Raw genomic sequence first — 11,363 nt, forward strand, 5'->3', positions numbered from 1 at the left:
CCTCTTCCTCCTCTTCCTCCTCTTCCTCCTCTTCCTCCTCTTCCTCCTCTTCCTCCTCTTCCTCCTCTTCCTCCTCTTCCTCCTCTTCCTCCTCTTCCTCCTCTTCCTCCTCTTCCTCCTCTTCCTCCTCTTCCTCCTCTTCCTCCTCTTCCTCCGGTAAATTGAAGTTTCCGTATCTTTCTTTTTAATTTGTTGAGCTGTAATCAGAGAAGGACATGATGTGAATCTCTAGTGGTATCGGGAATGTTGAATGTAATAGACACTGTGATAATTGAAGCTTTACATACTTCTTTTCTCATTGCCTCCTCATTTTGTCTCTCCTTCTTTTCTTCTTCCTCCCTCGGCCTGTCTTCCGCCTGTCTTTCTTCTACGTCCATCTGTAAAGAAATTGTGAAATACCTGTCAGAATTGTTGGAGTAGACGGAAGTTCACTGTATTTATTGACAATAAGTAAGTAAGTAAGTAAGTAAAGGAACTACTACTGTTTCTTTCTTCTTAACACTAAACCTACTGATACTTTATGTATTTATTCGGATTTTCGCATTTGCACACGAGAATTTGACCCGTCATGGTAGGTTTAGTGTTAAATATGACTATGAGATCCCAGCTATCTGCTGAGATGATAAGTTTTCATGTACTATGCTTAAATGTCGTAGTAAAAAACATTATAAAAAATTTATGTTCAAAAGTGTCCAGGTACTACATGGTCCTTTACCTTACATGTTATTATTATATTTAGGCACTGAAAAAGGTCGTTAGTATACCGAGCCAGTCTCTGAAAGACGATCACATCAGTCTCTGGCAGAGTTACTGGTACACCGGACTGGCGATAAGCGATTCAAAAGCTGACGGTGCTCTAAATGGCCACAAGATAAATTCTACGATTTATTACGTCTTGTCTCAAGTTCCCAAGGGTGTTCCTAACGTAGAAAAGAACGTGGCTATGAACGAGGGATGTTACCGCGGCCATCACACATTGTGAATAATCAGTTCCAATGGATAATTACCCTGTTACTACGCGAGTGCTTGAACTGAAGTATTTTCATTGTACTTCAGAGACGCGCCGAGGCTGTGGCAAGACACGTCTACGATCACTTCCGTTAACAACGTAGTCGAGGCCTGGTTAGTCACTCTAGAGAAACAAGGTTGTCATCGTCTGACGAGAGGCGATCCGAAATCCGTCCAACAAGCCATAGTCTTAAGTTTGGGCAGTTTTCGTTTCTCTAATCAGCATTTGGAATTTAATATTGACCCACATTACTTACACAGAGATTATCTGTTTAGGTAACGTATACTTGATTACTCATTTCGACTGAGAAGAAAATACAAAAATTATAGAATACGACGAACACGGGTATGCATGGAATTAGGAAATTTCAATTTGTATTATAGGAGAATAAGTTATGGCAATGTGACCCATTTAAACATCTCTATTACGGTCGGTGAGGACAATAGAGCGATCATGCGTGTCGCGTTGGACAAAAGCGACAGTATTTACTACGCGTGCGACGCTGGCTGTTTGGACAATCCGGTTTCGCTTGGTCAGAACTATATTAACATTCCCGTTAAGCTGACGAAGCCGTTAACAGCGATACTCTATATCACGTCGGACCATCAGCATATGCAGGATTTGAGAAATGCATTGCACGTGCACGCTATAGACGATGGTTCGTATCGATACGATTGATACTAAAACGGCGTTTGCTGGTATTGCTTTGGTCTCAAGGGCGTGTTCTGGTTTTGTTACAGCTCCGGCGCACGACCATTTGGTCATGGCACTGCACAAACACGGCCACCAATTAGGTGGACTTCCCACGTTCTTCTGGGTCAGTATATGCTTCTTGATCATTGTATTCCATTTGTTCCTCTGCAAACTCGTCATCAACGAGTACCACAGTCATCAGGACAAACAAAAAGTTCGGTATAGTAAATTATAATACACGTCTACCGAGACATTTAGGGAAGAATAATAGAACATTATTTTTCTCAATGGCGCGATGTAGATAGAAACATGTTTGTACATTATGTAAATACGGAGAATGTGTAAGTTAACTGGAAACATGAGTAAAATTTTTGTAAGAATTAAACAGACGCCGTTACTTGTTGAATATTCTTTATTTAATACTTGTTTATACAATAATTCAATTGAATATATGTACATTCTATATACAGAAATGTATTTCCTTACGATCTATTTGTACATAATCAATTGAAACCTCTTGTTTCATCTTCATATTTCTTCCACGTCTCCGAAAATCTTAACACTTTCTCACGTTGCCGATCGAAATCCTCTTTCCTTGGCCTTCGCCACGTGTCATGATTCAAGTCTAACATTCCGCCTATTACTTCCTACAATAAATATATGTTTCACGAACCATCTCTAATAATATGATATTCCCCGCTTTATAAGAAGATAAATACTTACCTCTGCAAAATTTTTCGGGAACATCTGCTCATCCTCGATGACATGAGCATACCCCTTGTCTCTTTCGAATTCGACCATGAAATAAGATAAACCATTCGGAATTGCTTGGCGCACGTCTTTGTGCTCCAGATCGACGACCTTTTTATTCATTGACCATTCGGTTTCGCATTCCAATAAGGCTTTCTGTCAAAATATTCGATAGTTTAATTTCGCTTACACATACACTGGCTAGTAATATAATTCCTTTGACGTACTTACTTTGAAATATATTGGTGCCAATTCGCCTATTTCCTTCGCTAACGGTACACAGATCAATTGCATATGTGAGTATTTGTAGCGGCTCTTGTAAACTTCGTAGAACACTGGATACTGATCTTGATCAGTGAACATTTTATACAATGCTTGCTTGTACATCTGAAAAGAACAGCGATGAGAAAAAAGTCATACATATATATATACACATATTAATTAATATTAAAACGTTGAATGCCACGGGGGGTCACCGGTGACCGGCACTCAACTTGGCAGTGACGCCATGGGGGCCACCGGTGACCGGCGCGCCCAGATTGATAGAAATATATATAATTTAAACAAATGACAATACTTCGCGAAATCGCACTCAGCGTCACGGGGGCCACCGGTGACTCCGTCGCAATTAACATGTCAAAAATTGTTATACACTGTAACATATCTATTACAGATAATATTTCAACATTATATGTATCGCATAATAGAAAATTCATCGTGGCGCCATGGACAATCCCTGTAAAATTGGCGTGGCATTCAACGTGTTAACATATTTTAATTAGATTCTACCTTCAATTTAGCCGAAACGTTTTCATCCAATTGTAATTGGCAGCTGACATGATGCGTGGGCGTTATTATACAATGTCCAGGAGTCAACGAAGTGAACTGAGGAAGACTTATACAAATATCTCGGTCCATCGTAACGACCATATGTTTCAACATGTACTTCGAATCGATGCACCATTGGCAGTTGTCGAGGCTTTTCGATAAACGTGTGTGCTCTTTGATAGCGCGCGAGCGATCCCTCTCATCTTGTCTCGCATCAGATTTAACGCGAGTGATCCGTTCCTCGAATATTTCATCCATGTCCATTGTTTTAGAAGCGACTTTAAGGAATTCAGCATCGTCCTCGTTCGCAGATCTCCCTTTTTCCTTTTGGAACAATTGTGCCAGCGAATATTTGTCATCGTCAAAGTAATGCCGCACTTTCTTTCCGGAAGCGTGCGTTTCCGCGTTCTTTCGTTTACTACTTTGCGAATACTCCGTGCGATCTCTAGGTTCCAATGGCCTCGTATTACCTTTAGCATCGGTCTGTGTGAGTACGACCTGAACTTTCTCCGTGCCACGTGTTTCATTGTTCTTGGCAGCTTCTCTAGCATTTTTTAATCGACTCTTTAACTCGTCTGCAAGTTCATTATCGCCCATTATTTCAGCTTTGGCAATCTTCGCGCCCAGCTTGTTCATTTCTGCTTCTGTCAACAATTTCGAGCCTCCAATTTCTGGTATACTGGTAGTCAGATTGCTGGTAGAGTTCGTAGGACTTCTTGCTGTGGGAGCATTTGAATGGGTTTCTCTAATTTCTGGTACATCAGTACTGATACTGCCACTAGAGCTTGTATAGGAATTTTTCGACTCAGAAACGTTCCGATGACTTTCAGCAGGTTTACATTTTTGCCAATTTTTCCTACCAGAATGACTTGTTCGATACGAAGAATCGAAACAATCGTCATCCATGGGTTTTCTATATTTTTGCTTCTGGCGATCGTTAGACCGATAATCATCATACTTTTTATATTTGTCGTTCCTCGAATATTTGGTGGAACGACTGGAATCCGAAGAATGTCTAGAATCCCCATACTTCACATCACCTTTGAATTGGTGACTGGAATTTGATTTATCTCTTATTGAAGCACTTTCCGCTTTAGATATCATCGACTGAATTACTTCCAGCGAGCCCCATCTTTCGGCTGCGATTTCTTCCAAACTCCTATTCTCATTTTCTGCTTGTTCCTTAGCCCTTCGAAGACTTTTCTTCAGCCACTTCACATCCATTACTTGCAGTGTGTCTGCTTTCCTTACATTCTCCTCGGGCAAACCACTACCACCGTTTTTCCAATAAGGATTTAATTCCCGATTACTTTGTCCTAACTCGTCCAAATTGGGCTTATCGTTTTCACCAGGAGGTTTAGTTTTCTTCTCATTAAATACGCATGGAAACAAACTTTTCATGCTCATCCAATCTTCCCTTTTAGGAGCCTCGGATTGTTGTGTATTTTGCTCTTTGGCTGCAGACGGAGCAGTTTGGGATATCGGTTTTTCCACCCATTCTTGTTCCGTTTCACTCATGCTAGTAGTTGTCTCCGATTCACTGTATTTCTCTTTCTTATGCTTCTTTTTATCTCTTTTCGACTTCTTCTTTTCATGTTTAGATTTACTTTTATACTTCATGTGCTTCATTGTCGCTGTCAATTGAAACTAACCAATTTGACAGCGTGCGTACTATGCACGCTATGCACTGCGTAGTGCGTAGTGCGTACACAACACTCTACTGCGCATGTATCTCGGCGCAGTCAAGAACGTGACTATAGCTTTTGACTATATATATATACATCAGGGCTGGGATAATTTTTTTGACACGCCGGGCGCGAAATTCGGTTTCTCGTGCATGTTTAGCGGGCGCAAAATAGCACATTCCCGCCCTAGGGCGGAAAAGACGGAAAATGATATAATTACAACTTCGATGGCTTTTGTTATCGATTAATTTCTCGCCCGGCGTGTCAAAAAAATAGTATGTGCACCACGGGCGCAAAGGGCATTCTGTCACTCGTGTGAATTTGTTGCCCCTCGCTTCGCTGGGGCGAAATTCACACTCGTGCCAGTGCTAGAATGCCCTATTTTGCGCCCTAGGTACACGCGTCGTCCCCACTTTCCGGCCGAGGTAAAACATATCTCAACGCTGTTCTAGAGGTGTTTTTGAACAACAATTTCTTTGGTAAAATGCATAGCGAGCTATGGTTTTTGAATTATTAACCACTAACTAATGAGAGCACGCGTAGGGATAGGTTAGTTCGAATCGTGACGCTCGGCATCACAAATAAAAAACAATTATTTATACCTCCGTTATTGAACAAATATCACAGGGCTTATTAAAATAAAAAAAGGTTATAAAGCAGTCGACGTATATGCTGGCTGCCTCTGGAATTTTTGCAATAGTTTTCGAATTCGACTCATGCGCGTTAGCGTCAACTCTTATTTTTGGTATGGAGATGTTGGTTACGCAGACGATAAGATTTATAGTCTGATATGTTCGAAGTCGAAGGTCATAGGTATAGACATTAGACACTTTGCCAAGTGGAAATAAATACAGAGGGGATTTTGGCTAAAAAGACATTAGTCAAATGTGAAATAAAGATTATTATACAATTAATTAATTTATTAACACGAAGTGAAAAATGGGCAACAGATCTAGTCTCTTGCTTCGCGAGGAAGAAATCGCACAAATTCAGGAAGCTACTGGTTGTAAGTTTCGTCGATGAAACGTGTCATTTCATTTATTCGTTCGCATTTGTCAATGACTCGATGACTATTTTCTCGGTTCAATTCGTTGAAACGAGTATTTCTTATCACGAATCGTGAAACGTGAATATGATGGTTACAGTTACGCCAAATCAGATCGAACGATTGTATAGCCGTTTCACGAGTCTCGATCGTGGAGACTGTGGGACGTTGAGCAGGGAGGATTTCCTCAGAATCCCAGAGCTGGCTATCAATCCTCTTGGCGAGAGAATCGTCAATGCTTTCTTCGACGAAAGTGGCAACGATAGAGTGAACTTCTTACAGTTCATGCAAGTGTTGGCTCATTTCAGGCCGATTAAAAAGAACAGCCCGAACAGATTGAACTCTAGACAAGAGAAACTTAAATGTACGTCAACGACGGGTATCTATTCTACGATATTAGAAACGATTTTCAACACGTTACAAGTATTCATCGTCATTTTCAGTTGCCTTTAAAATGTATGATTTGGACAATGACGATTTAATATCGAAAGACGAACTGTTAGCTATCTTGCATATGATGGTCGGTGCCAATATTAGGTACAGAAGTTCTGTTTATTCATACATTTAGATCTCTAGTAATTGGACGATGTCAGGTGATCGACGTATTTCTATTCCAGCGAGGAACAATTAACTAGCATCGCGGAGAGAACGATAATGGAAGCTGATGAAAACGGTGACGGTATGATCTCATTTGATGAATTTTCCAGAGCACTGGAAAGAACAGACGTCGAGCAAAAGATGTCTATACGGTTTCTCAGTTAATTCTTTGCATCCGAACGTTTTAACAATGCACATGGTGTCAGGTATATGTACAAAGATTTACCATATTTAATAACAGTAAGTAAATGCAATGATTGGAGTTGTTTTCTACACCTCCGTTTACTTTACACGGGACTTCTGTTTATACATTCCAAGGAGAAATAATATACTTCTAAAATAATATATTATTGAAACGTCTGCAATTTTAATCGATACAAAATAATACAATTATGTATCGGTGTATAGTCGTTTCATGATTTATCAACTACAAATTCTGTAGTTACCGTAGATTCGTAATCTTCCGTTTACATTTAATTTCTGGACGCTCTCTTTTACTGTTCTGAACGAACGCCCTATGAGCACATTTATGACTGTTGTGATACTATCGAGAAATGAGATATCGTTGAGACGATAGGAAACATAGATGTAAAATATCCATTACGTTAGTGCTATATATTTCGTTTGTACAGTAATTATACTTTGAAAAATATATCGAAGAGTTACATTTAATTAATAGTACGCTTCTCATTACAATAGAAATTCTTACTGCGTTCATCTATACCCCCCTTAGTAAACTCGAGCGTCGATGTTCCATTCCACAATAATCTTGCATAGACATGCAAAACGGTGAGAAAACGTTCTCGTTTCATTTTCTACGTCTATTTAGGCCGTGGATGAGACAGCCAATTTCTTTAAATGCTCCATGAATACTTGTAAGCTGACGTCGTCGGTTAAGACAGGTGCTCCACTTTCCTAAATTCGAACAAAGATCGATTAGCGATTGATCATCATAGGAGAGAAACAAGCTAATAAATTTCGTATCCGAAGATACGTCTACACTGATAGAAAAAATAAATTAGAGTTAGTTTTAATTGAAGAGATACATTTTAATATAGAATATACACCGACGCCAACCACCAGTGAATCGTAACAATACCGCAATGCTGTAAGTGCCTGAATGGAGATTACGCCCAAGACCATTACCAAAGCTATGAAAGCGAGAAAAGAATATAGAATTATGGAATGAATAAAAAACACACCCCGCTGGGTATCGGCATCCCCTGGTTTCAGGATCACGGTGACATAAAAAAATATATTAGTTACATATGACTGTGGCGACCGAGACTGAACGAAGAACAAACATGACAATTTCAAAGGAAGTAGATCATTTGTCAATGATCGATTAAATTCTTAAACTTACCGCTCCGTACGCGTACATGTTGTTGTGAGTCTGGCTCGGGTTCACTTTGCTCAATAAAAATCTTGCTTGCGAACCACCTTGTTCGGTATCGATGTATCTCGGTGCAGGAAATCTTTCGGCTAATATTTCCGCGGCATCGTCCACCGGTGCTGCTAATAATTGTCGGAAATTCTCGTACTCGGGCAGGTCTTGATATTTCAACTGACGCCACTGTGCGATGGTCTATAAAAACGAAGGAAATATTATATTGCTTGTTGTTCACGAGCAACGAAGTTCGAGAATCACCTCTCCGTGGAATATGAGGATTTGGAAGAAAGTATCCATCAATAAAATTCTGTCCGGTTGAATGGATGAAGTATCTAACAATACTGGTTCCGGTGGACCGCTGAATCCATAACTGTATAAGATCGGTTGCACCATTATCAGCGAGTTCGTTAAATCTTCTCGCATGAGCATATGTCTGGAACGTATACGAACAAACTGGGTCAGTGATGAGGAGTTCGATCGACGGAGAGGTGAAGATGTAATTGACTGACCTGTAGAAACTGGTCTCATCGGGAGAATTATTGAAGACTTGCAAGAATTGCGACCTACGTAAATGGTACATGAATTGGGGATATAAAGAAAAGTTTTCCGCCAGCCGAAAACTGTTTGGATCGTCCTTCGCGTATTCTCCGAATTTCTGACACTGTAACAGAAACGTCAGCAAATTGGAGGGACTGGAAATCATTAAAATTGTGCAAGTAGTGACACTGACCAATCTGATGAGCATGCGATCGACCCATCTAAGAACGTCCGGCCCATCGTCGCTCTCTGCCCTGAAGACCGCCAACCGTGACATTAAAACAGCGGCCGCCTCTTGGTCGAAACCGGCGCTGATGTGATGTAAAGACGTCGACGCGTCTGCCCAACTGATAATCAGAAGCGTTTCGTGCAATATTAACGACAAAAGATCAAAGATCTCGATAAATGTGTGAACCAACGTACTTCCTGGCGATCGTAGTCACTCTGATTCTTCGCTGACCACTGCTATGTTGATACTGCGTGATGAACTGAACGCAGCCCCTTCCGCCCTGAGGAATCGGCGCGGTATGTTGATTCACGACTTCGAAGAACAGTGCCACAGTGGTAGATGGATTGAGAGAACAAAATTTCCATTGGCAAGTGCCACCCAATCCTACTTCCTGTTCTCCGACGCTTGCCCCTTTCGCTCCGAGGGACACGCACGGCCCGATCGCCCCGGAAACTTTGATTTCGCGCGACGTTTTCACCTCTAACGTCGCGTTAAACGCCATTTTCAAGTCACCCTTGTGGTCCTTAGCGAATACGCGTTGGAACGTTTGTTTGAACAACGAGGAATTAAATGAGTCTCCCATGACCATATGTCCACCGGTTGAGTTGCAGCACTGTCTCATCTCTAACAGACCCGTTTGATCGAGGGCGCACGAATAGATGTCTATTATGTGGCCGTTGGTCGCGGCTCGTGATGCCAAACCATCGTAATGTTTAGTCGCTTTCTTCATATGTTTCGCGTTATCTTTCTGAATATCGTGGTGAGACCTGATGGGATGTTTCAAATCGTCTGTGACGACTTGGCCGGGACCTTGGGAGCAAGGTCCACCGACGAACATCATTATCCTGAAATGAATATCAAGGATAGAAACGAATCGATTGCACGAGGAACATTTATCGTACCTCGCACCGGTATTGGCATAACTGGCTTCCAAGAGACCGGTAGCAACAGCCAGTGCCACACCGGTCGATCGTAACGGCCGTTTCCCAGGTCCGATCGGCCACGGATCCCGTTGTAATTCCCCTAAAAGATCCGTTAAACTCATATCACACTTATGTACAGGCTGTAAAAAGCGGTTGGCCGCTGGGAGTGGTTGTCCTCCGGGTCCTCGCTGGTTCGGATTCTGACCAGGAACAGGTCGGCCCATACCTAAAATACGCGTACAATGAACACATCAAATTTTAACTGTCATAATCGTGACCGTGTACCTAGCATATCCTGAACTTGTTTCGGTTGCAAGTCCTTGGTACCGCGAAAGACGTAGCTCTTGCTACATCCGTCGCAGCCAAGCTCGTGAACTTGTACCATTCTTCCAAAAGTGATGAGACCGATCAGAGCGTTGGGTGGAAGAAGGGAAAGCGACATTTGTAAAGAATCTTTGAGAGCCCCCAACTCTTCTTCGTCCATACACGTGTCGACGACCAATAAGAAAATGGGTGGCAAACATTGTGCTCTCTGTGCAAAAGTAATATCGATTAATATCCAACGAATAACTCAAGCTGTAAACGTTGCTCACCATTATCGTGTATTCGATCGTAGAAAATTTCGGAATCAATTCTGCCGGCTGATGCTGCTCTGAGATGGCAGCATATTGCGGTGGAAACTGAAACATAGCGTATCGATGAGATCAGTTCTTTCAAAGTTTTGTTCCGAAGTTAGAAACGATTTGCTACTTACTGGATTCCTTTGAAAGCACAGATTGCACACCCATAATTTGGCTCGGTAATCCACTTGACACAACGGATTTAAAATTGCTCTGCACGTAGATCTCGTGCATAGAACAGGGTCGTATTGTATCGGTGGTAGGTCGGGTCTTTCCTTGATGGGCTGATAAAGTACTCCCAACGGTACGACGAGTCTGGTAGCATCTATGCGCGACGAAGGCCAAACGTTCCAAGTGATACGTACTCCGTCGCGGTCTTCGTTTTGCTGAATGAAATCTTCGTAAGTAGTCATGTCGCTGTAACAACGAAAGGGTTGTAAAACGAACGGGATGATTTGTATCGGTCAGTGTTCAATACGCGTTGGATGTAGGGCGCTTAAACGAATGACAAGTGTGAGCGTGACTCCACCGAGCATAGGTTATACTTACTTGATTCGATCGACGTCTAATTATCAAGTGTACCCGACTGTGAGCTCGAAATGGCCTTAATTAACGTTTACCCTCAGCTTTTCATAATTACACCATCGTTTTACAATTCAATTGTAACGACACAATTCTCGTACTTGACTGTAACGGCACGACTCGTGCCGTCATTGCAGCCACGTCACTTCGAAGTGGTGCTGGTGGCACCGTCAGCAAGAGTGGCAGCCTTATGAGATTTTGTGTCGCACGAATAGTTCTGCAATTTTCACCTTCTAGAATATATTGTCACCGAGGTAAAAAATAGAAAGCAAAATACTCGTCGATGCTGAACTGATCGTATATAATCCTATGTATACACATGTTACCGACGAGCCATCATTATATGTTACATTACCGATAATGTATTATCATAGACGAAGTATACATTCTTCCGTACGTCTTCCTTTCCTTTTTCTCTCGTGAAAGTTACCTGTTTGATGAGATTTAAAAAAATGCTTCGGACAAAAGTTGTAGC

General features: G+C 41.7%; 4 protein-coding genes across 5 annotated transcripts in view; 2 read left to right on the forward strand and 2 right to left on the reverse strand.

The window, feature by feature from the left end:
- The window catches only part of LOC108630473 (uncharacterized protein KIAA2013 homolog), a 3,954-nt gene extending 1,846 nt beyond the window's left edge, over positions 1 to 2,108 (forward strand). Inside the window, exons 5-8 of the mRNA XM_018033797.2 lie at positions 740 to 978; positions 1,057 to 1,284; positions 1,393 to 1,667; positions 1,750 to 2,108. Coding sequence (XP_017889286.1) covers positions 740 to 978; positions 1,057 to 1,284; positions 1,393 to 1,667; positions 1,750 to 1,937 — 930 coding nt within the window. The 3' untranslated portion in view covers positions 1,938 to 2,108. The remainder of the gene's footprint in view (positions 1 to 739; positions 979 to 1,056; positions 1,285 to 1,392; positions 1,668 to 1,749) is intronic.
- On the reverse strand, positions 2,097 to 4,993 carry LOC108630472 (CWF19-like protein 2). The gene is made up of 4 exons (XM_018033794.2): positions 3,242 to 4,993; positions 2,684 to 2,839; positions 2,426 to 2,608; positions 2,097 to 2,349 (listed from the first exon to the last, which is right to left on the reverse strand). The coding sequence occupies exons 1-4, from the start codon at positions 4,907 to 4,909 to the stop codon at positions 2,206 to 2,208; spliced, it is 2,151 nt and encodes a 716-aa protein (XP_017889283.1). The 5' UTR covers positions 4,910 to 4,993; the 3' UTR covers positions 2,097 to 2,205.
- A 747-nt stretch (positions 4,994 to 5,740) lies between these two features.
- Positions 5,741 to 7,279, forward strand: elm (calcineurin like EF-hand protein 1 elm). The gene is made up of 4 exons (XM_018033813.2): positions 5,741 to 5,971; positions 6,111 to 6,374; positions 6,454 to 6,547; positions 6,628 to 7,279. The coding sequence occupies exons 1-4, from the start codon at positions 5,905 to 5,907 to the stop codon at positions 6,770 to 6,772; spliced, it is 570 nt and encodes a 189-aa protein (XP_017889302.1). The 5' UTR covers positions 5,741 to 5,904; the 3' UTR covers positions 6,773 to 7,279.
- Positions 7,208 to 11,230, reverse strand: Sec23 (transport protein Sec23). Of its 2 annotated transcripts, XM_018033811.2 has the most exons (12): positions 10,856 to 11,230; positions 10,441 to 10,723; positions 10,280 to 10,366; positions 9,972 to 10,218; positions 9,666 to 9,912; positions 8,958 to 9,608; positions 8,728 to 8,881; positions 8,507 to 8,658; positions 8,256 to 8,430; positions 7,971 to 8,192; positions 7,810 to 7,830; positions 7,208 to 7,522 (listed from the first exon to the last, which is right to left on the reverse strand). In XM_018033811.2, exons 2-12 carry the CDS (start codon positions 10,717 to 10,719, stop codon positions 7,433 to 7,435), a joined length of 2,325 nt encoding a protein of 774 aa, XP_017889300.1. In that variant the 5' UTR covers positions 10,720 to 10,723; positions 10,856 to 11,230; the 3' UTR covers positions 7,208 to 7,432. The 2 variants fall into 2 exon arrangements, with proteins under 2 accessions (XP_017889300.1, XP_017889299.1); XM_018033810.2 differs by lacking the exon at positions 7,810 to 7,830 and having other exon boundaries at positions 10,856 to 11,228.
- Between the last annotated feature and the right edge of the window lie 133 nt (positions 11,231 to 11,363).

The sequence above is a fragment of the Ceratina calcarata genome, unplaced genomic scaffold, assembly GCF_001652005.2.
Source record: "Ceratina calcarata isolate Rehan_Ccalc_2016 unplaced genomic scaffold, ASM165200v1 scaffold77.2, whole genome shotgun sequence".
In the NCBI taxonomy this organism is placed as follows: Eukaryota; Metazoa; Arthropoda; class Insecta; order Hymenoptera; family Apidae; genus Ceratina; species Ceratina calcarata.

Excerpts from the sequence above, each read along its gene's own strand:
- LOC108630472 (XM_018033794.2), bottom strand. The coding sequence starts at position 4,909 with ATGAAGCACATGAAGTATAAAAGTAAATCTAAACATGAAAAGAAGAAG. Across the intron at positions 2,609-2,683 it reads TGGCACCAATATATTTCAAA|AAAGCCTTATTGGAATGCGA; the intron begins GTAAGTACGTCA and ends ATATTTTGACAG. Across the intron at positions 2,350-2,425 it reads TCCCGAAAAATTTTGCAGAG|GAAGTAATAGGCGGAATGTT; the intron begins GTAAGTATTTAT and ends TATTTATTGTAG.
- elm (XM_018033813.2), top strand. The coding sequence starts at position 5,905 with ATGGGCAACAGATCTAGTCTCTTGCTTCGCGAGGAAGAAATCGCACAA. Across the intron at positions 5,972-6,110 it reads AATTCAGGAAGCTACTGGTT|TTACGCCAAATCAGATCGAA; the intron begins GTAAGTTTCGTC and ends TGATGGTTACAG. Across the intron at positions 6,548-6,627 it reads ATGGTCGGTGCCAATATTAG|CGAGGAACAATTAACTAGCA; the intron begins GTACAGAAGTTC and ends TTTCTATTCCAG.
- Sec23 (XM_018033811.2), bottom strand. The coding sequence starts at position 10,719 with ATGACTACTTACGAAGATTTCATTCAGCAAAACGAAGACCGCGACGGA. Across the intron at positions 9,913-9,971 it reads ACAAGTTCAGGATATGCTAG|GTATGGGCCGACCTGTTCCT; the intron begins GTACACGGTCAC and ends CGCGTATTTTAG. Across the intron at positions 8,882-8,957 it reads GTGACTACGATCGCCAGGAA|TTGGGCAGACGCGTCGACGT; the intron begins GTACGTTGGTTC and ends TCTGATTATCAG.